This window comes from Macrobrachium rosenbergii, chromosome 16 (assembly GCF_040412425.1).
Source record: "Macrobrachium rosenbergii isolate ZJJX-2024 chromosome 16, ASM4041242v1, whole genome shotgun sequence".
Classification (NCBI taxonomy): Eukaryota; Metazoa; Arthropoda; class Malacostraca; order Decapoda; family Palaemonidae; genus Macrobrachium; species Macrobrachium rosenbergii.
This window is the reverse complement of record NC_089756.1, coordinates 27,785,518-27,811,872: the sequence shown is the minus strand read 5'-3', so window position 1 is coordinate 27,811,872 and position 26,355 is coordinate 27,785,518. Positions and strand designations below refer to the sequence as shown.

Genomic DNA, 26,355 nt, shown 5'->3' with positions numbered 1-26,355 from the left:
ATTTACGAAAAATGTAAACTTTAAGGCCGGCAGGAGTCTTCAAAAATTGCATAGAAAACTGAACTGAACGGAATCAAAGAAGCTGCATGGAAACTGTATGATTTTTTTTTATGTCATCACCTTTAATTTTCCTTATGCTAAGTACATATAAGAATTTCGCGCATGAGAAAACGATGTTACAGACAACCTGGATTCCACGAATCTTTGTGAAAAAAAAATGCTCCCAAATAAGACTTGGGATTGCTTTGTTTATCTGCATTTAATGTGTTCATTTAGTCATTCATTTATTCTATACTGACGAAATGCATGTAAGATTATAGGTAATGGATTGCATATTCCTTGTCTACATGACTTTTTCTTTGCTTAAAACGCTTGATTGGTTAAATTACTGTTGATTTTTAAGGGAAAGATCCAAGTCGGATCTAAGCTTATATTAATTATACTTTTATCATGGTATGAATTATTCTTGAACCTCTACACCACTAAGTAGATTAGATTAACAATGGAGATATTCCCTTGAATTTCCACATAAAAACTGGGTCAGGGATAATCTGTATTCTCATACCTTATCACTCCTCTGTTACGTTATTTGTACGTTGTCTTGCTCTTCAACAGCCTGTTATTCTGATGCTGTGGCTATATATATATCATGGTATGATAGATAACTGAACCCAACACAGTCCAAAACAAACCTACACAAATGAACTCAATCTGGCGTCGTTGGTTGCCATGGCAACCACGACACCGGTAATGGACTGCATAAGGCAGCTATGTGTTTTGATAATGTAATTTTTTTCAAGCTTCTATTAGTTACCTTTAGCTGTTATGAATTAATAATGGCGTGTTAGGTGGGTTGTGGTTATGTTAACGCAAAAAATCAGATAGTTAATGGAAGAACAATAACGTACGCCTCTGGAATCCCAACAGTGCAGTAACTCTTAATAACCTTAATCTCTCCTTTTACAGGGAGCAGGTCAGGCCCGAAGGTAGATGCCCTCAGCTTGCGCATGCCCTTAGTGAGTAGTAATGGGCGAACGCCCATACGAAATACTGTACTTTTTCATATTCATATTTCAGCTTCTGAAGGAAGCCATAAATAGGTCGTTTACTCTCGCGGCGAATTGATCGTATTCTACATCGGCCTCAATTTGTTAAATTTAGCCCTAAACCTAACCTTTACCCTTATGGCTCCCTACTTTTTAGGTCTAACAGTCATTTTTGGGCCCTAAAATAACCTAAATTAATCTGACTTATGCTTATAAGATTTGGGCTGACTGTGACAAGTTCATAAGAAAAAGAAAAAAACTTAGCTTGATCATTCTTAGGGCCCCAGATGCCATTGTTGACCCATGTTGACCTCCACGTTGATTCTCATGAGAGAAACACTCGTGTGTAGGTAATGTCAAATGATTGAAAGTAAAGTGACCATCCACTTATGCCCTGGTATATATGTAGGGTTTATCTAGCAGTATTCTGAGTGCCTACTTGCATGTGATCCTACCCAGCATCTGACAATTAGGCTATGGGGACCCACAGAAGGAAACTTAGGTTTTTAAGGAGAAAGATGGTGACTTTCAATGTCAATTTCTTTCCTTGGGCGAGTGTAGAACGACGGGACAAGTTACGCAGATGTAAAGAAACCCTAACCTTTCCTAGAATGCCAGGTCCTAACTAAACAGAACTTACCTACCTAACCTCACTTAGGGTGTCGTTCCCTGACCTAGCTGGGGGCTGGACCCCCCAAGTAACACTAAACATCGGAGACAACGGACTTAGCTTTCGTTTAGAGGTTGTTCCGTCGTTCTGCAAAATACCCCTTTCCTGCACATAAAATGATGGCAGAAATATCAAACCATGTTTGAATGAAAATATATCCAATGAAACTATTTCCAAAACTGTCCATGAGGTATTGATACTCCCCATCCTCTCATGAAACAAAAGTTTTAGGACATTTAGACGCTAGGTCATCTTTCTCTTTCTCGTGAGGAAGATACCAGTTAATCGCTTGGGTCAGTAAATAACCCGGATGTACTTTGACACTGAATATATCCTAGGCACGGTAAGGTGCCATAGGCTAGGTTAGGATGTATATCTGTAATTGCCACTGCCACACGCTTCTGCAAAGGTCAAGGGAAGCTCAGGTTGGGAGGAGAAACCCCCCCCCCCCTCCCTGAGCAAACTGGGCTGCAATACCAAAGTTTAAGTTAGGTTGTATCCATGTAATTATTATTGCTCATGACCCTTCTTTTTATGTTTTTATTTCTTTGCCACTCTGTGATCGCTTTTGCGATCATACACATGAACCACACATACTGATGTGCGGATAGGCATTTTTTTTTATATGCATGTACAAGCGACTAGACACTTCTTACTGAATACGTGCACATGGGGATAGCGCTATAATGGTCTTTATTGCAAAGTGAGGCAGCTACCCTAGCCTAACCTAAAATGACCCAGGCTAGCCTAACTTTATTTTGTCAGAGGCACCATCATATTAACCCTCGGGTTTGAATTTAACTTTTTCTTATGTTACCCATGTATCTGCAGGAAATTGATTGTTACTGGTATATTTTGTCCCGAGAAATCAGTGTGACTGAATTAGCAAAAGCTTAAACAATAGTATGTAGACAAATTTTCTACTATAAACAAATGTAGTCTACCCTGAAGTCTTGAATTATTCAAAGTACAGTATATTAAAGTATGTAAAATTGTCAACACTGTAGGCTAGACCTTGGCTAGAGAAATAGTCTTTGGCAGGAAGTGTTTACTGGAAGATTTAAACAAGCTGTAAGGAGAACAGGAACAGGTCATTTAGTAGGTTAATTGTAAAACTATTAGGTTATTTGTAGGATGTATGGGAGGCCTGTGTTACCTTTGATAAAGTCTTTAGGTAATATGGATTATATTTATAAGACAGTTGCAAAACTTTTCCTCTGTTCAGATAGTCTAGCAACAAGATTTTATTTTATATCAACTGTTTTGGACCCCTTACACATGTCAGGTCATAGTATCTGTGTTTATTTTGCCTTAGTTTAGGATATTTTGGTTCTTGGTTATATTTACAGTAATAACTTGAGAGGATAAGATGGTTGAGTCCCCCAACCAGGTCACAGCCAGCTAGTTTAGTTTAGGTTAAGATTTATTACAGTATATGAGGCTATCAGTCGAGAAACATGCCAAGCGCCATCCTGGGTCAAAGTATCTTTTAATTTAATTTATTATATTTTAAAAATGGCCCTTGGCATGTTTCTTGACTGAAGAGCTCATATTACCTTCAATATGAAGTACCTTAAAAGCATCTAAGCCAAATCATATTAACCCTGCATCATCATCATCATAAACGTTTTTACATCAGCTTATCCCTCTTTGGAATTAGACATGGCCCTAAATCTTCATCTGTTCTCCTTTTTCCATGATTTCTGTGGCTTTTCTTCAGGTATTTGTCATGCAACTTCCATATCTACGCACCAGGTGTTCTTTATCCCTTCTCATCACATGCCCAAATCACTCCATTAGTTCCTCATTTGTAATACCTGTACAATTTTTATACCAGAATCCAGCTATTAATCCTTACATTCTGTTGCCACACCTTTTCAGAATCTCCAAATATGCCTTGTTAGAGTCTTTTCTGCTTTATAGAATAATACAAGAATTATCTACCAATTGTCAGTCTTTGCTCTCTCTACTAGTGGGTCATGTTTATTTACCAGTGCATAGTCTACTTATCTCTCTATGTCATCTATGCTGCAGGGACTCTATCTTACTGCTCCCTTTACTCCTGCTTCACAGTTACATGTCCTCAAAGTAACAGTAATGCTTTAAATCTTACTTGCCCATTTATCACGGCAGGGACCTGAGCATCCCTCTCTTCCACATTTGCTCTTGCCATACATATCGGGCATGAAAAATCTTTTGAACACTTATGATACAATCCGTTACATTGGCACACAGCACAGAGTACATCTCCACACCTTTCTTACAAGAGCCACATGGCCAGTATACTAACTGCCCCTTTTCCTTTATTTCCTTCTCAGTCACCATAAGCTTCGTTGTGCTTAATTTTTAGTCTTCTCTCCATTCCACTCTTCCACTTTTAAACTTTTCCACCAGCTTTTCCTTAGATTTTGATGTTAATACTAGTTATATGCATAAAGCAACTCCCAATTCCCTCCTTCTCTGCTCCTATTCTTATGACATTCCGCAACATTTATCTCAAATTTTTCCGATACATCTGCGACTGCCTTCACTCTAGATCTAGTGCTATGGAAGAGTAACAGCATTACTTTGATGAGTCTTTCTGGCTTCTCCTTCCTTCATAATGCCATTTAATTATTTGTCTTGCGACATTTAGACTGCCTCTCTTTTTTATTTCTAACGTGAAGCCACACTGTATTGATATTAATCATTATTTCTCAGGCTTTCAATCCGCACCTTTTACAGTATATTCGTTGCATGCGCAGGTAGTCATATTCCTTTGTAATTTCCACATTCCAGTGGATCCCCTTTTCCTTTGTTTACCATTACTGTAAAACTCTTCCCAATCTTCTGGTTTCATCTCTTCCTTTATAAGGTTTTTATACATAATATTCTAGTACACATGCTCATGGATGACCAGATCTCCTGCTGCTTTTATAAAATCACTTTTTATCTTCTTTAGAGCCTGAAGTAGCCATCACTTATGCAAAATGATAATACCAGATTAATGCAGTATGAATATAAGATAATCACAATTACCAGGTTAAGGTCTGTCTTTGTACATTAGTTTTTTTATTCATAGGGTTGAATACAGTATCTGCAAAACATTTAAAGTAATGAGAATATGAAATAATCATCATTTTGAGGTTGAGCTAGGTTTTTCCACATTCATTTTTTAATGCATAGTGTGGAATGCATTATGTACAATACATTAAACAGAATGTTCACACTTTGATGCTTGCTCTGTATCCTGGATAGGCCAACTTTCATTTCCACATAAGACACTAGTCTCAGCAGGTTGCTTATATAATGTCTCTTGGCATAGCCTACCTAGATTAGCCTGATATATTTATTGGTTACTTTTGTGATGCATGTGCACTGAAAAATTCTTACCCAAAAACAGGGACCCACCCCACTTCTGCAAGCATTGCCTCCTATGACACAGCAAGAATTCACAGTACATTTGGCATCTTAATGTGAAATCTATGCCTGTAACTGCTTTGTCATAAAACTTCACATCAGCCATATTTATAAATAATTCTAAATTTGTAGAAATTAGTCATTCTAGAGAGAACATCACAGGTATAAAAATTCTGTAGGTATGCCTCAGTGAACTTAACCAAATGCTTTGCAGTATAGTAGTACACTGTATCATAAAAATGTATTGCTGTACATCAAGAATCCCACCATTAATCTTTTTTTTTTTTTTCTAAAGAGCGTTTGTATGTGTTTTTTTATTTTTAATTGTTGACATTTTTTCTTTTATTAGTGGTTTGATTGGGATAACCTAGCTGAGGTATGGGATAGGGATGTTAGATTGTACAGAAGAGGGAATATAAGAGGTTTGCAGATGAGGGAGGAGTGGAAAATTGAGAATTCTGACCAGTTGCCTTTAATTATTTTTTCTTGAGTTTGTCCACTTAAGGTAATATCCTATGCAACGTAAAGGACATGTCCCTCATTCCCTTTGTGTTTAGCTAGAGAATTTGTAAAGGACCAAAGGCCTTGTTGAAATGTAGAGGCTGTAACACAGACTTTTATCACCTTGTAAGTGTGATATAACACTTGTATGTTGCCAGTATTATTTTTTGAAATGTTTGGCACAGTGGTTAGTGTCGTGGCATGTGGGTTCACATCTCCCCCAGGACAATGAAAAACCACTGGCTCTGTATCATGATCAGTTACTGCTGCAGGATGGGGTCTGTGGTGGGATGTTGAAACCAACATTCTTTGGAAGCCTGAATTATAAGTCAATAGCCCCTGTGTGCTTGTTCCATGTGAATAGGTTTCATCCACTGAAATATATAATATTAATAATAATAATCTTGTATATTGTCTCATGAGTTCACTCCTCTCACAGTGGCTTCCTAACCCCTTAATGATCTTAGGGAAGGGCTTCCTGAAGGTGCTTGATGGATATGAGTCTGATACACAGCAGATGTTTCATCATCTCTGGAAGTGCTGTTGGTGGATGACTGATATTTTGTACGTTCTTGGTGTCAGCAACAAAGCATGCTATTGTGCTGTGATCAGAATACTACTTTTCTTCTGTCTTATAACAAACACACACATTTACATACACACACACACACACATATATATATATACAGTATATATATATATATATATATATATATATATATATATATATATATATATATATATATACTGTATGTGTATATATATATATATATATATATATATATATATATATATATATATATATATATATATATATATATATATATATATATATATATTATCTGTATATAAAGTGTAAATCTTCTTTTTCTGTAGGAGGAAGTAAGAGTCAAATTACAGGCAAAATACAGAATTATAATTATAGAAAATTCAAAAGGTATTTAAAGGTCACATTGATGTGTATCACTAAGATTTGTTGCCAAGAAATCGAAGTTAGTAGCTTCCGTTGTTGAACTAACTACTGAAAAGCTCATTTTTCGCACTTGAGGTGGTGAAAGGGTCCTCATTCTAGTGTTCGAACGGTTTTTCTTTTGTGTGATTTAGTCCTTTGGTTTGTAAAGCTTCATTTTTTGAGTGACTGAAATGTAGAACAGCTACAGTTCAGTACCCCTTTAATTTCTCAGGCGCTTTGTAGTTCTGGCCTTCTGGGAAGTAACATCTCTGATAAATATTGTAATAACTTTCTACAGGGGTGGTATAACCTATACTTAATCATTTCCAAGATACTCTACATAATTTTTCGCATAAAATAATCACTGCACTCTCCATTCAGTTCAAGTTATGTATCCAAAAAATGCATCAAGTTAGAAAATACCTCATAGCAAATATTTTTAAAAATCATAATAATTTAGCCAAAAGGTTAAGACAAGTGTGACGTTGAGGTGTGGCTATACTGTAGTATATAAAAGTTATATGAGTTCAAAAGTCACCTTAAATATTAAACATAAAATGGTAGAATTTATTCACTTCATCTGATTTACATCAATGTGACTACTATGTATGTATATGTGCAGAGCTTTGTTTATATGATAATTATTATTTTATAATCGTCTATGACAGTTCAAATTTTTAAAATATCATCTGATGTATTTTCACTTACTACCATGTTTGTCTGTATCCACATGTGTCTTTTAAAGTTCTATTTTAATTAGTTTATTTCCTTTTATAACTTTCTATATGCTTACAACCACATATTTTTGCATTTCCTAAGAAACAAAAATCACCAGATATATTTTTATGGAAAAATATTCAATTTGGCAGAAGGTAGATTTCTTTCAGGTCAGAAAAGTCGACAATTGTATGAATTTTATTTCAAAAACAACACATACAAGACAGTACATATAACAAATTTTCAGTTTTGTAGGCAATATCAATTTTTAGTAATAAATTCTGCTATTGTTGTCATTAGGCAAAACCATCGGAAATGGATGGGTATGTCTGCTGGCAATAGATGCAAGAAAGTTCTGAAGTGAAGGTAAAGTTTGGAATAGGGATCACAGGTGGAATGCAGCATTTGGTTAGACTGTATTTCCTAGTCACTCAGATAAGAATGTATACTGCTCAACTAGTTTGTTAACATTTTGAAAGTTTTCATTTCTCTCTCTCTCTCTCTCTCTCTCTCTCTCTCTCTCTCTCTCTCTCTCTCTCTCTCTCTCTCTCTCTCTCTCTCTCTCTCTCAAGCTAATTAGATAAACCCTGGAAAGAATAGAATATGGGAGTTTCGCCCACAGTCATTAGTCTTTGGCATGATGTGTTCAGAGTCCGTCTTAGTCTTTACAACATAATGCAGCAGACTTCATTAGCGGGACATTCACCAAGTGGTTCCTTCTGGGCACGTCCGACACGGCCAAGTGAAGAGGTGGCCGTGCTTCCGCACTGATCTTTGGGCATGCACTCTCCACCTCGCTTTTGGCAGTTTTTGATGTTCAGGGGCACTGTGAGTGATAAGGTAAAATGCCTTCAGAAAAATATTTTAAATTATATTAGTGGTGCTCAGAATTATAGTATTTCATAGAAAGTTAGTCTACTTTCACAAGGGGAGGCCTATTCGTCGCCAGGACATACTTTTGATTTCCTCCAACTAAACTGTTATTGGCCTAAATGAAAGATCAGCCTAGATGAATAAAACGTCACGGGCCACCATCACAGCGATCTTACCTGTCTTACAGCATTCCACTCCTTTGTTCTGCTGTTTGGGACAAAGTCCTTTCTCCGCGAACTGATCCTCAGGCGGGCAAAAGGATTCGAGGCCACATATTCCTCCTTTGCGAGAGCAGAGATTCTCTGGGAAGATCTGGCGGGGAGAAAACTCAGTGAAAAGAAATTGATCACTAAAAAGATTGCCTTGCTCACAGAACAGTGAGCCAGAACATAAATGACTGTGGATCAACTGAAATAACAAAATTCTACGCAGCGTTAACGCGTGAAATTTGTTATTTTAGTAAAGGATCAGATGCAAGAACACCTCCAGATTTAAGTCGAAATGGTTAAAGCTCTGAATCTTCCTTCAGTCTTCGGGGCAGCAGATAACCTCAAAAGAAGAGGAAGCGTAGTTTCCAATGCAAAGATTGCAAGGGAGCTTTGAAATGAATTGGGTCTCGTGAGGGTTAGTCATATTAAAAGGGTGGATAGAAAAATGATGCAACCTTGGCGAACTTTGCTAGAGCATTTCGTAAGGAAATCTGCCACGACCCTTTGAGGATAAGGAGGAAAGCGTAGAAAAGAAAGTTTCCGTAGGGGGATAGTGCTATCAGTGCACCTCACGCAGTGCACGTAGGCATTATTTAAGGTTCTTTGCTGCGTCCCTTCGGCCCCTAGCTGCAACCCCTTTCATTCCTTTTACTGTACCCCTGTTCATATTCTCTTCTATCTTACTTTCCATCCTCTCCTAACAATTGTTTCATAGTGCAACTGCGAGGTTTTCCTCCTGTTACACCTTTCAAACCTTTTACAGTCAATTTACGTTTCAGCTGAATGATCTCATAGGTCCTAAATTCTATATTCAATTCAATTCATGGCATTAATTTGAACATTTTTAGTGTGCCCAAGCAAACATTAAAACCTATTGTAACGCATTTTCATTTATTTATCAGAAAACCAGGCTGGCGATGAAACATTATTTTTGCATAGAATGGATTTAGGAAGTTATTTAATATAAGTTTTATGTATTTTTCCATAAAAAAAAGTCTTGCCAACTGCTTAGTGTCGGTTGTCTTTAGGGAAAACTCCGTGGCTCCTTCTCTGCCACTAGACATTTGAACGAAAGATTGAAGAATTTTTATTAGAATAATCGGTGCTACTGTGGCTTGTTATCTCCAAGGAAAAAAATATCTACACCGTACAAATTTTAAACCACCTTACGGTAAATGTAAAGTAGACGGCCGCACGAAGATATCGTTTATTAATACATGTCGACCACACAATATAGAAATAGGTGTATGTAATACTTCGCTCTCTCTCTCTCTCTCTCTCTCTCTCTCTCTCTCTCTCTCTCTCTCTCTCTCTCTCTCTCTCTCTCTCTCAGAAAAATGAGGTCTTTCCAATTTCAGGTTAACTACTTACATCGTCAGAGGCATCACCTTCAGCCGTGATTGAAGCCACCGGCTCTCCACTGCACTCTGCAATATGAAATAGCTTCAGTAATTCAGAGGTAAACAGTTTCTCTACTAATGTCTCTATTTCAGTTGATATATATATATATATATATATATATATATATATATATATATATATATATAGCGTATACACATTATATACTTTCTACTTCATGTCAATCCTTGGTATTGTGTTGGTATGGTTGCGTCTATTAGTTAACAAAATGTAATCCAACAAATGCAATGCAGGCCAGATAGATGACAGTACATTCGTGCTCATGATTCCCTAATGATTTAGAATTCCTACGAACAATGCACGTCTAACCAAGGTCTAAAGAATATTCTGTAGACCTTGCGTCTAACGATGCTGTTCACTGATACGGGGCGTTTGTTTCAGTGCGTGACGGTGAACTTACCAAGGAGGAGAACGAGGAAGACGGAGAGGGAGAGCAGTTTGACCATCATGTTCCCGAGGCGGTTCATCTCCTGCAGGTGAGAGATTAACACTTAATGGTAACTGAAGCTTTGCTCGCGTGTGTATGTTTGTGTGCGTGTGTCTTTGTCTGTGTAGGTATGTAGTTGTTTTATGTTATTTCAAGCTAGGTCTAAAGAATATGTATTCTTTAGACCTTGATTTTAAGGTTGCTGCCCGGTTGTCGTCGGTATTTGAAAAGCGTGCGCGCACCCGCACGTGCTTGTGTGTGTGTGTGTGTGTGTTTGTCTATGTAGGTATTGCGTTGTTTTATGTCATTTCAAGGTTGCTGCTCGGTTGTCGTCGGTAATTGAGTTATTTCAGCGAAAAGGCAATACCTCCGTCCTGAACTGAACTACTGTATATATACTTCATCTTACCTCATGGAAGGACAACTAACATTAGTTGACTACATTTGAAGTGAAATATTATCAGCTTAACATTCGTGCCACATTGATGACAGTTCCAAAGTAGTATCAAGCATTCCTTCTAGACGGTATTTGATATTTATAAACGCAAGTCAAGATTTGAAAATAATTCCGCCTGTCTTACGATTGGTCTAGAATTTTTCATGTTTTGGTGAATCCACTGAGTTCTTTTGCGAATGAATAATATATAAAGGTAACTTAAGTTTTTTCTTACAGAGATACATCTAGTTTCCTAATTTAATGTGTGTTGATAAAGAATAAAATACTACAACAGACATTAAGTTAGGAAACTGTACTGTCCTAAAATGGAAAACTGCAGTATCTGCAAAATTTTCGAAATTGAGATATGCCATTTTAGGGCAGTGTAGATGTATCATTACAAGAAAAAACATAAAGTTACCTTTATTACGTAAGCGTCTCGAGCGAACACTCAGTGGAATCACGTAGTGGCAAACATGGAATATTCTCGAGCAACCGTAAGCCTTGCTGAGTTATTTTCAAATTTTGATGTGCGTTTATACAGTATATATCAAATGCCGGCTAGAAGGAATGCTTGACATTTTACTTTGGAACTGTCATCAATATGAGGATGTCTGAATAAATATATTTGTAGGATGACCACAATAAATAAAATAAAAAATTCGATCTCCTTCTAGAACGGATGTCACCAATATGAGATAATAAAATACAAAAAATTTTAGCATTTTGCATATTACTTGATATGCATTTTTATATCCTTATAGTTTTATCTCCTTAGTTTTATTGCAATACGCGTTATTGTATCATTGAGTTCATCACAAAATTTTATGTGGGTACGGAAAATGATTGCTTAGCATATTTAGATATCACGAGAATCACTTTATGAATGCTTTGCCTCGAGTAACGAAGGTCTGCATGATGTGTGCATCTATGAGGAAGGTCATTTTACTGTACCTCCTTTCATATGCTCTTTCTTCCATCTTACGTCCCGCCCTCTTCTAACAATTGTCTCTTAGTGCAGCTTCGAGGGTTTTCCTCCTGTTACAACTTTCAAACCTCCTTTACTCAGTTTCCCTTTCAGTGCTGAATGAACTCATAGGTCCTAGCCAGCCCTTGGCCTAAATCCTATATTCCAATTCTACGAGGGGACTGATGAAAAGCAAAGCAAAACGTAACAAACAGATCATCAGCATAACCTTTTTTTTTTTTTTTTTTTTTGCGAGGTTATATCCGAAGCCGCAATGACAGAGGAGCGAACTAACCTTCCTTCCTGTTGTTATCAGCTGTGTGCAGCAATCAGAGGTGCTTTCTCCAGTTGCCTCGGGTTATGCGTTGGACGATCAGGTTGGATGCTGCCTTTTAAAGGCCGCTTCCCTCGAGTTACCAGATACTTTGGCCTGCGATAATTATTTGCGCGGCAACGCTGGAATCGCGCGCTGTTGAAGCAATCTTATTTTCTTCCAGATAGAGAATGATGTGCTAGATACTGTTTAAAATGATATCGAGTTGTTACCTCACTTTCAGGTAAAATGAGAAGGTCGGGATATTTTAGGGTAACACTCGACAGTGATAGACATATTGTTCGCATGGAAATTACGAATACAAATTGATTGTGAGTTGCTGGGAGGGAGCCTGTTCGATTACGTGCAAGTGATTGTGCAGCGAATGAAATAGCTTGGGATATGTTAGGATGTTTTCGGCGATCATTTCTTTGCAACATTAAATATGTTTATGTTTTATTCTTTTTATTGCAGTATAGACATTATTATTATTATTATTATTATTATTATTATTATTATTATTATTATTATTATTATTATTATTATTATTATTATTATTATTATTATTATTATTGGAGGATATACACAGATATGAATCGACTTTAGAAGGGGCCTTTAACTGGTCGAATAATCATCTTCAGAAAGGAACCCACGTGAGATGTGACGGAAAAGGGAGATGACAAAAAAAGTTTCTTTCCTTATATATAAAAAATGGTTTCAAATGGATTCATCTTCAGTTTGTGACCAACGTGTCGGAAAGGGTTTTTATCTTGTCTTTAGAAAGGCCTAGCGGTGGGACCTATGAGGTCATTCAGCGCTGAAACGGAGAATGACAGTAAAAAGGCGTGAAAGTTGTAACAAGAGGAAAACCTCGCAGTTGCACTATTAAAAAAGGGTTAGGAGAGGGTGGAAAGTAAGATGGAAGAAAGAGAACATGAGCGGAGTCACAGTAAAAGGAATGAAAGGGGTTGCAGCTAGGGCCCGAAGGGACGCTGCAAAGAACCTTAAGTAATGCTTACAGTGCACCGCATGAGGTGCACTGACGGCACTACCCCCCCTGCTAGGTATCTCGTCTTTAAAGAGTTATGAAAAAAAAGAAGAAAAAATCGAGGGTTCTACACTGATCCTCTAATAGGGAATACAGAGGTGGCAGTCGCCAAATCTCTGTAATTAAAACAGCCACCTGCAGCAGTAAACAGTGAAGTTAGATTCCTTGAAAGGGCAGGTCCGGAGCTTGGTGGTCTGCCTTCACAGTACTATTCATTTTGGATGATGAGTTGCCTCATACAGTGTGGATAACGTATGCCATTGTAACCGTTATCATTCTGCTTCAGATCCCTCCTTTTGTGTGTATTCTGCCCTTTATTCGTCCTTATGATATTCACGTCTGGGATCTTTCCTAGATAGTGACCCCCAAGGGTTTGAACCCGGTATATATCCATCTTTGTGGCGTGTTTAGTACAATCCCTTTGGGGATGACCGTAAAAACATAAACAAAAGACTGTAAATTTCATAAAGGCAATGACCCTCAAGAAATATTAGTCCTAGATAACGGCCCCGAACTTTGTTGGGGGTCACTATCTAGGAAAGATCCCACGCCTGTGCTACACAAAGTAACCCGTATAGGCATGCAGATGATTTAACAGCAGCTGAAGATTTTTTTATGTCTCGCAAGTTGGGCAAATGACTCGCAAATGGACCAGTGATCCCCGACATTTGCAATAGAGCAGGCGGTGCAAATATTGTACATCTAACTACCAGTATAAGGGCGTGAATTTGCATGTGTGTGTGGGTGTGTTCCTCCGTGCGTCATCTTGAACACTTAACCGTCAGGCCTTTAAGGATGACTTAATTCATAATCTTCGTTAGCACGCCCAGTCACTTCTGCGAATCTCCCCATAAAATGCTGTGGCGTGGTAATTTAAAGACGCTTTATTTGATAACCTGGTTACTAGGCCTCTTATAGTTTTTGCCATTTATCGATTCTAAGATTGTCGTGATGTGCATATCAAAATGGCTGGAAGTTTACTGCCCTCAGAGACGTTGCTCTCTTCCCTTATGCGCGAGATACGGGTATCTGCTCATATTTGCCAAAGGGAACAGTATTTCCTCAGAGTACAATACATTACACAAAATGTTCACACTTTGAAGCTTGCTCTGTATCCTGGATAGGCCAACTTTCATTTCCACACTAGACACTAGTCTCAGCTGGTTGCCTATGGAACAGCTCTTGGCATACCTAAATCAGCCTGATACATCTATTGGTTACTTTTGTGAAGCGTGTGCACTGAAAAATTTTTACCCAAAAGACAGGGACCCAATCCACTGGATTAAATCATTCTGGTTGGGAAACACCTCTGCAAGCATTGCCTCCTATGAGAATAATGACACTGTAAGAATTCACAGTACATTTGGGGTCTTAATGTGAAATCTGTTCCCTGCACTGCTTTGTCATAAAGCTTCACATCAGCCACATTATAAAAAGTTCTATATTTGTTGAAATTAGTCTTATTCTAGGGGGAAAATCACGGGTATATGTATCGTGTAGGTATGCCTCAGTAAACATAACCAAATACTTTGCAGTATAGTAGTACACTGTATCATAAAACTGTATTACATCAAGAATCCCACCATTAATCTTTTTTTTTCAAAGAGTATTGGGTATGTGGTTTTTCTTAATTGTTGACATTTTTTCTTTTATTAGTGGTTTTATTGGGATAGCAAGCTGAGGTATGAGATAGGGATGTTAGATTGTACAGGACAAGGATTAACAGAAGTTTGTAGATGAGGGAGGAGTGGAAAATTGAGAATTCTGACCAATTGCCTCTAATTATTTTTTTCTTGAGTTCCTGTTGCCTCTAATTATTTTTTTCTTGAGTTTGTCCACTTTGGCAATATCCTACGAAATGTAAAGGACACGTCCCTCATTCCCTTTGTGCTTAGCTAGAGAATATGTAAAGGACCAAAGGCCTTATTGAAATGTAGGGGATGTAACACAGACTTTTATTACCTTGTAAATGTGATATAATATTGTATATTGTCAATATTATTTAGAAATGTTTGGTGTAGTGGTTAGTGTCGTGACATGCCACTCAGATGTTGTGGGTTCACCTCTCCCCCAGGGTGATGAAAAATCACTGGCTCTGTATCATGATCAGTTACTGCTGCAGTGTGGGGTCTGTGGTGGGATGTTGAAACCAACATTCTTTGGAGGCTTGAATTTTAAGTCAGTGGCCCCTGTGTGCATGTTCCGTGTGATTAGGTTTCATCTACTGAAATAATATATAATAATAATAATAATCTTGTATATTGTCTCATGAGTTCACTCCTCTCACAGTGGCTTCCTAACTCCTTTTCTTGATGATCTTAGGAAAGGGCTTCCTGAAGGTGCTTGATGGATATGAATCTGGTATAGATGTTTCATCGTCTTTGGAGCTGCTGTTGGTGGATGGCTGATATTTTGTACATTCTTTGTGTCAGCAACAAAGCATGGTACTGTGCTTTGATCAGGAATACTGCCTTTCTTCTGTCTTATAACAAACACACACGCACACATACACACACACATGTATATAATATATATATAATATATATGTAATATATATATTCTTAGTTGGGTCCTTCGGCTGATGATTTTTTTTTATTGATTACTGTAATTTATGTAGCCCTGTTCTACCTAAGACCCACGCAGTCCTGTCAGTTAAAGCTAAAAGTTACCCCAAAAGACAGACAATTAGATTAGGTCTCCAGTCAGAACTATGTTATTGAATGATTTGAATTGTTTCTGAAACAAATGAATTACATCCAACCCATTCATTTCCCACCTAGTCCCAACAAAAGAAAGAATGTGCTGTTATCAGTGAGGGAATTTACATGAGCCAATTAGTCAGTTTCGGACACCGTAATATTTCCCCTACTTTCAGTTATAATGCAACGGATGATCGTAAGAAAATTGTAGTATTTTGAAGGCTATTTCTCTTCCAAACAATGGTATGGTTAGGTTCCAAGGCTTGCCTAAATATTGCTTATGCTTGACTTCCCCCTAATTCCTACTTACTGCAAGGGGGGAATATCTATTGCAATCTCACTAGGCAATAATAATTATTCATATACTTCACTTCATACAGGAAATATGGTTACACCAGGATCTCTCAGAGGCTGAGGAAGGGGGAAAAATGGAAATAGAAATAGAAATACAGTAATAGAAATACCAGCAAATTGACGAAATCTTGTCAATTCCCGGACGCCCGGGAATTCTGGAATAAGACGTTATGTCTATCCACTTAGTAAATAGAACATAAGAAGGACAAAGGATAGAATTATCAGGAGCACTGATGCGTGTGTGCTCTCTAAGATGGATGTGCTCTCTCTCTGACCCTAGGTCGGAAGGGGGGGTCTTAGTGTTTTCGTGAACAGCGTTCCTTCAGTATCCTCCGGCAGTCTGAAAATTGACAGAAACATCGTCGATACATAGTACAGAGGAAAATGAAGGCTTAAGAACACCCTCACTAGAGGTGACCTGGTGAAAACCTCTCTGTTGGATAGGCCTCTAATACTAACTTATAAGCCATTAGGAACTGTTAATTTTGAAAACACAACTAGCTCCCTTCTCTATGCTTTTCCCAGAACGTTCTTCTGGTCTTTGTTAGAGTATATTAATATAAAAATTAATGGAAGGAGGTCGAACAGAATATTTATAAATATATATATATATATATATATATATATATATATATATATATATATATATATATATATATATATATATATATATATATATATATATATATATATATATATATAGAGTGTAGAACTTCATTTTCTTTAGGAGGACGTAAGAGTCAAATTAGAGGCAAAATGCAGGATTATAATTATAGAAAATTCAAAAGGTATTCAAAGGTCACATTGGTGTGTATCACTAAGATTTGTGGCCAAGAAATCCAAGTTATTAGCTTCCGTTGTTGAACTAACTACTGAAAAGCTCGTTTTTCGCCCTGAAGTGGTGAAAGGGTCCTCATTCTAGTATTCGAATTGGTTTTTCATTTGTGTGATTTAGTCCTTTGGTTTGTAAAGCTTCGTTTTTGAAGTGACTGAAATGTAGAACAGCTGCAGTTCAGTACCCCTGTAATTTCTCAGGTGCTTTGTGGTTCTGGCCTTCTGGGAGGTAACATCCTGATAAATAACTTTCAACATGGGTGGTATAACCTATACTTAATCATTTCCAAGATACTCTACATAATTTTTCTCATAGAATAATCACCGCACTCTCCATTCAGTTCAAGTTATGTATCTAAAGCATGCATCATGTCAGAAAGTACTTCATAGCAAATATTTTAAAAAATCACAATAATTTAGCCAAAAGGTTAAGACAAGTATGACGTTGAGGTGTGGTTATGGTGTATAATTATATGAGTTCAAAGTCACCTTAAATATTAAAACATAAAATGGTAGAATTTATTAATTTCATCTGATCTACATCCATGTTACTACTGTGTATGTACAGTATATGTTCAGAGCTTTGTTTTTTTATAATTATATTATAATCGTCTGTGACAAAGTTCAAATTTTTAAAATTTCGTCTGATGTATTTTCGCTTACTACCATGTTTGTCTGTATCCAGATGTGTCTTTTAAAGTTGTATTTTGATCAGTTTATTTCCATTTATAACTTTCTATACGTAATTTATATATTCGCGATGCTTACAACCACATATTTTTGCATTTCCTAAGAAACAAAAATCACCAGGTATATTTTTATGGAAAAATATTCAACTTGGCAGAAGGTAGATTTCTTTCAGGTCAGAAAAGTCGACAATTGTATGAATTTTATTTCAAAAACAACACATACAAGACAGTACATATAACAAATTTTCAGTTTTGTAGGCAATATCAATTTTTAGTAATAAATCCTGCTATTGTTATCATTAGACAAAACCATCGGAAATGGATGGGTATGTCTGCTGGCAGTAGATGCAAGAAAGTTCTGAAGTGAAGGTAAAGTTTGGAATAGGGATCACAGGTGGAATGCAGCATTTGGTTAGACTGTGTTTCCTAGTCACTCAGATAAGAATGTATACTGCTTAACTGATTTGTTGACATTTTGAAAGTTTTCATTCCATTCTCTCTCTCTCTCTCTCTCTCTCTCTCTCTCTCTCTCTCTCTCTCTCTCTCTCTCTCTCTCTCTCTCTCTCTCTCTCTCAAGCCAATTAGATAAACCCTGGAAAGAATAGAATATGGGAGTGTTGCCCACAGTCATTAGTCTTTGGCATGATGTGTTCAGAGTCCGTCTTAGTCTTTACAACATAATGCAGCAGACTTCATTAGCGGGACATTGACCAAGTGGTTCCGTCGGGGCACGTCCGCACTGATTTTTGGGCATGCACTCTCCACCTCGCTTTTGGCAGTTTTTGATGTTCAGGGGCACTGTGAATGATAAGGTAAAATGCATTCAGAAAAATATTTTAAATTATACTAGTGGTGTTCAGAATTATAGTATTTCATAGAGTGTTAGTCTACTTTCACAGGACATACTTTTGGTTTCTTCCAACTGAACTGTTATTGGCCTAAATGAAAGATCAGCCTAGATGAATAAAACGTCACGGGCCACCTTCACAGCGATCTTACCTGTCTTACAGCATTCCACTCCTTTGTTCTGCTGTTTAGGACAAAGTCCTTTCTCCGCGAACTGATCCTTAGGCGGGCAAAAGGATTCGAGGCCACATATTCCTCCTTTGCGAGAGCAGAGGTTCTCTGGGAAGATCTGGCGGCGAGAAGACTGAGTGAAAAGAAAGTGTTCACTAGAGAGATTACCATGTTCACAAATCGGAACAATTAGCCAGAACATAAATGAGTGTGAATCAACTATAATCACAAAATTCTACGCAGCGTTAACGCGTGAAATTTGTTATTTTAGCAAAGGATCAGATGCAAGAACACCTCCAGATTCAAGTCGAAATGGTTAAAGCTCTGAATCTTCCTTCAGTCTTCGGGGCAGCAGATAACCTCAGAAGAAGAGGAAGCTTAGTTTCCAGTGCAAGGGAGCTTTGAAATGATTTGGATCTCGTGAGGGTTAGTCATTTGCAAATGGTAGATAGAAAAATAATGCAACCTTGACGAACGTTGCTACAGCATTTCGTAAGGAAATCTGCCACGGCCGATAGTGCTATCAGTGCACCTCACGCAGTGCACGTAGGCATTATTTAAGGTTCTTTGCTGCGTCCCTTCGGCCCCTAGCTGCAACCCCTTTCATTCCTTTTACTGTACCCCTGTTCATATTCTCTTCTATCCTACTTTCCATCCTCTCCTAACAATTGTTTCATAGTGCAACTGCGAGGTTTCCTCCTGTTACACCTTTCAAACCTTTTACAGTCAATTTCCGTTTCAGCTGAATGACCTCATAGGTCCTAAATTCTATATTCAATTCAATTCATGGCATTAATTTTACTAAGTTGAACATTTTTAGTGTGCCCAAGCAAACATTAAAACTATTGTAACGCATTTTCATTTATTTATCAGAAAATCAGGCTGCCGATGAAACATTATTTTTGCATAGAATGGATTTAGGAAATCATTTAATATAAGTTTTATGTATTTTTCTATAAAAAAAGTCTTGCCAACTGCTTAGTGTTAGTTGCCCATAGAGACCATTCTGTGGCTCCTTCTCTGCCACTAGACATTTGAACGAAAGATTGAAGAATTTTTATTAGAATAATCGGTGCTACTGTGGCTTGCTATCTACAAGGAAAAAAAATATCTACACCGTACAAATTTTAAACCACCTTACGGTAAATGTAAAGTAGACGGCCGCACGAAGATATCGTTTATTAATATATGTCGACCACGCAATGCAGAAATAGGTGTATTTAATACTTTGCTTCCCGAGGGGCTAGTACTAAACACGGCGTCCCAAGGAGCTTCCGCCATGTTTAGTACTAGCACCTCGGAGTAGGTGAACGTGTATATAACAGTCCAAAGTAGCAGTGAATAATCTTTGGTCAATTCAGCGATGTGTGATCAGAAAGTTCTTTAGAAATTACTTTGGAGCCAAAATGATTCGATAAACTTCTGCTGGAATCGGTTCATTAGTGACTAATTCAGTGTTATGCATGTGTCAGTGTTTGATGCCTGTATCTACATTGACCACGAAATTAGAATTTATATGAATTTCTCTCTCTCTCTCTCTCTCTCTCTCTCTCTCTCTCTCTCTCTCTCTCTCTCTCTCTCTCATAAAAATGAGGTCTTTTCCAATTTCAGGTTAACTACTTACATCGTCAGAGGCGTCACCTTCAGCCGTGATTGAAGCCACCGGGTCTCCACTGCACTCTGCAATTTGAAATAGCTCCAGTAATTCAGAGGTAAACAGTTTCTCTACTAATGTCTTTATTTCTGTTTATATATATATATATATATATATATATATATATATATATATATATATATATATATATATATATATATATATATATATATATATATATATATATATATATATACTGTATATATAGCGTATACACATTATATACTTTCTACTTCATATCAAACCTTGGTATTGTGTTGGTATGGTTGCGTCTATTAGTTAACAAAATGTAATCCAACAAATGCAATGCAGGCCAGATAGATGACAGTACATTCGTGCTCATGATTCCCTAATGATTTAGAATTCCTACGAACAATGCACGTCTAACCAAGGTCTAAAGAATATTCTGTAGACCTTGCGTCTAACGATGCTGTTCACTGATACGAGGCGTTTGTTTCAGTGCGTGACGGTGAACTTACCGAGGATCAGAACGAGGAAGACGGAGAGGGAGAGCAGTTTGACCATCATGTTCCCGAGGCGGTTCATCTCCTGCAGGTGAGAGATTAACACTTAATGGTAACTGAAGCTTTGCTTGCGAGCGCGCGCGCGCGCGCGCGCGCGTGTGTGTGTGTGTGTGTGGGCATCGCGTTGTTTTATGTTGTTTCAAGGTTGCTGCCCGGTTGTCGTCGGTATTTGAAAAGCGTGCGCGCACCCGCACGTGCTTGTGTGTGTGTGTGTGTGTGGGCATTGCGTTGTTTTATGTTGTTTCAAGGTTGCTGCTCGGTTGTCGTCGGTAATTGAATTAGAACTGAACTATCTACTTCATTTTACCTCATTGGAGGGCTCTACAAATAACATTAGCTGACTTCATTTGAAATGAAATATGATCAGCTTAACATTCGTGCCATATCAAGCATTCCTTCTAGACGGTATTTGATATTTATAAACGCAAGTCAAGATTTGAAAATAATTCCGCATGTCTTACGATTGGTCTAGAATATTTCATGTTTACGTGAATCCACTGAGTTCTCTCCCGAAATGCGTAATATATAAAGGTATCTTTATGTCTTCTTACATAGATACATTTATACTATTTTCCTAATTTAACGTCTGTTTATAAAGAATAAAATACTGCAATAGACATTGAGTTAGGAAACTGCACTGCCCTAAAATGGAAAACTGCAGTATCTGCAAAATTTTTCGAAATTGAGATGTGCCACCTACTGGGTTCGCGAAACTCTGATACACAAGTTACTGCTGTTTCAGAATGATTTTTCAATGCTTTCCACTAGTATTTAGGGGGTCCCATTTGCATTATCTGCAAAATCAGTAGTAAGGCAAGGGAAAACTGCAGTATCTACCATTTTTCTCAGTTCTGTATTTTTGCAGATACTGCAGTCTTCCATTTTAGGGCAGTGTAGATGTATCACTACAAGCAAAAACATAAAGTTACCTTTATTACGTAAGCATCTCGAGCGAACACTCAGTGGATTCACGTAGTGGCAAACATGGAATATCCTCGAACAACCGTAAGACATGCTGAGTTATTTTCATATTTTGATGTGCGTTTACACAGTATATATCAAATGCCGTCTAGAAGGAATGCTTGACATTTTACTTTGGAACTGTCATCAATATGAGGATGTCTGAATAAAAATATATTTGTAGGATGACCACAATAAATAACATAAAAAATTCGATCTCCTAGAAGGGATGTCACCAATATGAGATAACGAAATAAAAAATGTTAGCGTTTTGCATATTACCAGATATATATTTTTATATCCTTATACTTTTATCACCTTAGTTTTAATGCAGTACGCATTGTTGTATCACTAAACTCATCACAAAATTTTACATGGGTACGGAAAATGATTGCTTAGCATATTTAGATATGACGAGAATCACTTTATGAATGCTTTGCCTCGAGTAACGAAGGTCTGCATGATGTGTGCATCTATGAGGGAAGGTCATTTTACTGTACCGCCTTTCATATGCTGTTTCTTCCATCTCACGTCCCACCCTCTTCTAACAATTGTCTCTTAGTGCAGCTTCGAGGTTATCCTCCTGTTACAACTTTCAAACCTCCTTTACTCAGTTTCCCTTTCAGTGCTGAATGACCTCATAGGTCCTAGCCAGCCCTTGGCCTAAATCCTATATTCCAGTTCTACGAGGGAGCTGATGAAAAGCAAAGCAAAACGTTACAAACACAGCAACAGCAAAACCCATTTTTTTACGAGGTTATTTCCAAAGCTGCAATGACAGACGAGCGAACTAACCTTCCTTCCTGTTGTTATCAGCTGTGTGCAGCAATCAGATGTGCTTCCTCCAGTTGCCTCGGGTTATGCGTTGGATGATCAGGTGGGATGCTGCCTTATAAAGGCCGCTTCTCTCGAGTTACCAGATACTTTGGCCTGCGATAATTATTTGCGCGGCAACGCTGGAATCGCGCGCTGTTGAAGCAATCTTATTTTCTTCCAGATAGAGGATGATGTGCTAAATATTGTTTAAAATATTGTCGAGTCATTGCGTCACTTTCAACACAGGTAAAATGAGAAGGTCGGGATATTTTAGGGTAACACTCGACGACGATAGACATATTGATCGCATGGAAATTATGAATACAAATTGATTGTGTGTTGCTGGGAGGGAGCCCGTTCGATTTTGCAGCGAATAAAATAGCTTGGGATTTGTTCGGATGTTTTCGGTGATCATTTCTTTGCAGCATTAAATATGTTTATGTTTTATTCTTTTTATTGCAGTATAGACATTATTATTATTATTATTATAATAATTATTATTATTATTAATATTATTATTATTATTATTATTATTGTTATTATTATTATTATTATTATTATTATTATTATTATTATTATTATTATTATTAACCCCGTAGGGATGGGTGTTGTGCCGTCAGTCATTACTTAAGGTTCTGAGCAGCGTCCTTTTGTAGCCTAGCTGCAACCCTCTTCATTCTTTTTACTATACTTCCGTTCATATTCTCTTGCTTCCATCTTACTTTCCACCCTCTTTTTACAATTGTTTCAACATTATTTTCAGCGCTGAGTGACCTCATAGGTCCCAGTGCTTGGCCTTTGGCCTAAATTTTATATGCAGTTCAATTCAGTTCAGTTACTGTTATTATTATTATTATTATTATTATTATTATTATTATTATTATTATTATTATTATTATTATTATTATTATTGGAGGATATACACAGATATGAATCGACTTTAGAAGGGGCCTTTAACTGGTCGAATAATTATCTTCAGAAAGGAACCCACGTGAGATGTGACGGAAAAGAGAGATGACAAAAAAAGTTTCTTTCCTTATATATAAAAAATGGTTTCAAATGGATTCATCTTCAGTTTGTGACCAACGTGGCGGAAAGGGTTTTTATCTTGTCTTTAGAAAGGCCTAGCGGTGGGACCTATGAGGTCATTCAGCGCTGAAACGGAGAATGACAGTAAAAACGTGTGAAATGTGTAACAAGAGAAAAACCTCGCAGTCGCACTATTAAAAAATTGTTAGGAGAGGGTGGAAATGCAAGATGGAGAAAAGGGGCAGGCGAGTCACAGTAAAAGGAATGAAAAGGGGTTGCAGCTAGAACTGAGGACACTGCAAAAGAACCTTAAGTAATGTACAGTGCACCGCATGAGAGTGCCTGGCAACACTACCCCACTACAAGTGATATCTCATCTTAAAGAAGTGTAAAAAGAAAAGAAAAAATCAGAGGTTCCCCCACTTGATCCTCCTAATAGAATACAAGTGCTTGTTATCAAATCTCTGTAATTAAAAACAACCACAGCAGTAACTCGTGCAGTGTAGATAACGTATGATTGCAACCATTATCATTCTGTCAGTCCAGGCTTTTGTGTGGTCTGCCTTCTGGTATTCACAGGATCTATTCATTTTGGTATCGACTAACTCTGTGGGCCGCGTTCGATTACCAGCCAATGTGAAAACATTTCTGGCGATAAATTCATTTCTCGTTAACCGTTATCATTCAATAAGTTGAATCCCTTTAAGTCCTTTGAACAACCATGTATTCTGACCTAATCCTTCAGGCCAGCCCTATGAGCTGAATTCCGGTGGTCTGGGATCTCCTAGATGATGACCCCCAAGGTTTTAACCAGTGTGTATCCATCTTCAGGGCATGTTGGTACAAGTCCGCAGGGATGACCGTAAAACATAAACAAAAGTCAAAGTTTCGTGAGGCAATGACCTCAAGAAATATTAGTCCTGAATGTAGCCCCCCCGGGCTTTGTTGGGGTCACTATCTAGAAGAGATCCACATACCATGTGCTACACAAAGTAGTAAATATAGGCGTGCAGATGATTTAATAGCAGCTGAAAGATTTTTTTGTCCCTCAAGTTGGGCAAATGACTTGCAAATGGACCAGTGATCCTGACATTTGCAATAAAACTAAAGCAGTGCAAATATACATCTAACTACCAGTATAAGGGCGTGAATTTGCATGTATGTGGGTGTGTTCCTCCGTGCGTCATCTTGAACATAACCGTCAGGCCTTTAGGATGACTTAATTCATAATCTTCGTTAAGCCCAGATCACTTCCGCGAATCTCCCCACAAATGCTGTGGCGTAGTGAATTTAAAGACCTGCATTTGATAATCTGGTTACTGGGTCTCTTATAGTTTTGCCATTTATCATCGATTCTAAGATTGTCGTGATGTGCATATCCAAAATGGCTGGAAGTTTTACTGACCTCAGAGACGTTGCTCTCTTCCCTTATACAAGATACGGAGTATCTGCTCCATGTTGCCATAGTGAACAGTGTTTACCAGCAGCATTATTCCTTTTAGGGGTTAGTGCCGTCAGTGCGCCTCATGAGTGTGCTGTAGGCATTCATGAGACAACTGCAGCGTCCCCTTCAGCCAATGGCTGCAGCCCCCTTTTCATTCGCTGCTGTGCCTCCTTTCATATACTCTTTCTTCCGTCTCGCTATCACCCGTCTCTTAACAAATATTTCACTGGGAGAATTATTGGCAGATTTTCCTCCTTCTTCACCTTTCAGACCTACCTCCTCTCAATTTCCTTTCCAGCGCTGAATGACCTCATAGGTCCCAGTACTTGGCCTTGGCCTAAATTTATATATTCTATTCTATTCTGTATCTCATGTATGCATTATGTAACGATATGTATGTATTTGTGTATATATATATATAAATATTATGTATATTATATATATACATACATATATATTATATATATTATATATATTATATATATTATATATATTATATATATATATATATATATATATATATATATATATATAGAGAGAGAGAGAGAGAGAGAGAGAGAGAGAGAGAGGGAGTGATGATTTAAGTTCAAGCGAAATTTCAGCAGTCAGCCTCAGTAATTATAAGTGATTGACATCCTGAAAGAAAACTACGCCCAGCAATTCGAACACAAAATACCCTATGCAACATTCTATTTATTTTATTTGTACATTAGACTGTATACCAGAGATAATGAAATGTCTCGTTCCTGGAATCCTTAGATTATAGGAAAGGATACTTTACTTCCTTCTAGGATTGCTCCTCAACCTAGCGGCATCCCATTACCGAGTAATTTCTCAAAGGAAGTCTTATATTCGGGGTAACGACTTAATTTGTAAATCTCGTGAGTTCTTGGTAACAAAAAAAAAAAAAAAAAAAAAAAAATTGTGATTGCTACCAGATTGAAAATGAGCTCAACTTCGAAGTAGGTTCATAGGTGTATCCAAAGGTCCTTTAAATATATCTCAGGGTATAAGTAAATTGAATATGGAATTCAGGCCGAAGGCCAAGCGCTGGGACCTGTGAGGTCATTAGTGCACACCGTCGATGCTCCAGCGTTATAATGGAACTCATAAATCGATTACGATGTTATAAACGTTAGTATTGTATTGTATATAGAATTTAGGCCAAGTGCCAAGCACTGGGACCAGTGTGGTCATTCAGCGCTGAAACGGAAATTGACAGTAAAAGGTTTGAAAGGTGTAACAGGAGGAAAACCTCAAAGCAGTTGCACTATGAATCAATCGTTATAGGAGAGGGTGGAAAGCAAAATGGAAGAAAGAGAATATGAAAGGAGGTAGGGTAAAAGGAACGAAAGGGG

General features: G+C 37.6%; 3 protein-coding genes across 4 annotated transcripts in view; 1 reads left to right on the top strand and 2 right to left on the bottom strand.

Annotated features, from left to right (window-relative positions):
* Positions 1-7,471: 7,471 nt before the first annotated feature.
* LOC136847234 (U-scoloptoxin(19)-Tl1a-like) lies at positions 7,472-12,030 on the bottom strand. Its single transcript, XM_067118716.1, has 5 exons — positions 11,912-12,030; positions 10,187-10,256; positions 9,739-9,794; positions 8,335-8,470; positions 7,472-8,111 (listed from the first exon to the last, which is right to left on the bottom strand). The coding sequence occupies exons 2-5, from the start codon at positions 10,251-10,253 to the stop codon at positions 7,951-7,953; spliced, it is 420 nt and encodes a 139-aa protein (XP_066974817.1). The 5' UTR covers positions 10,254-10,256; positions 11,912-12,030; the 3' UTR covers positions 7,472-7,950.
* LOC136847236 (uncharacterized) overlaps positions 9,783-26,355 on the top strand; it is a 35,883-nt gene continuing 19,310 nt past the window's right edge. The window contains exons 1-4 of the mRNA XM_067118720.1: positions 9,783-9,826; positions 10,168-10,262; positions 20,182-20,282; positions 20,685-20,779. The gene's annotated coding sequence lies outside the window, so the exon portion shown is untranslated. The remainder of the gene's footprint in view (positions 9,827-10,167; positions 10,263-20,181; positions 20,283-20,684; positions 20,780-26,355) is intronic.
* Positions 18,047-22,598, bottom strand: LOC136847235 (U-scoloptoxin(19)-Tl1a-like). 2 transcript variants are annotated; one of them, XM_067118717.1, is made up of 5 exons: positions 22,504-22,598; positions 20,704-20,773; positions 20,195-20,250; positions 18,553-18,703; positions 18,047-18,351 (listed from the first exon to the last, which is right to left on the bottom strand). In XM_067118717.1, the coding sequence occupies exons 2-5, from the start codon at positions 20,768-20,770 to the stop codon at positions 18,224-18,226; spliced, it is 402 nt and encodes a 133-aa protein (XP_066974818.1). In that variant the 5' UTR covers positions 20,771-20,773; positions 22,504-22,598; the 3' UTR covers positions 18,047-18,223. The 2 variants fall into 2 exon arrangements, with proteins under 2 accessions (XP_066974818.1, XP_066974819.1); XM_067118718.1 differs by having other exon boundaries at positions 18,553-18,688; positions 22,504-22,594.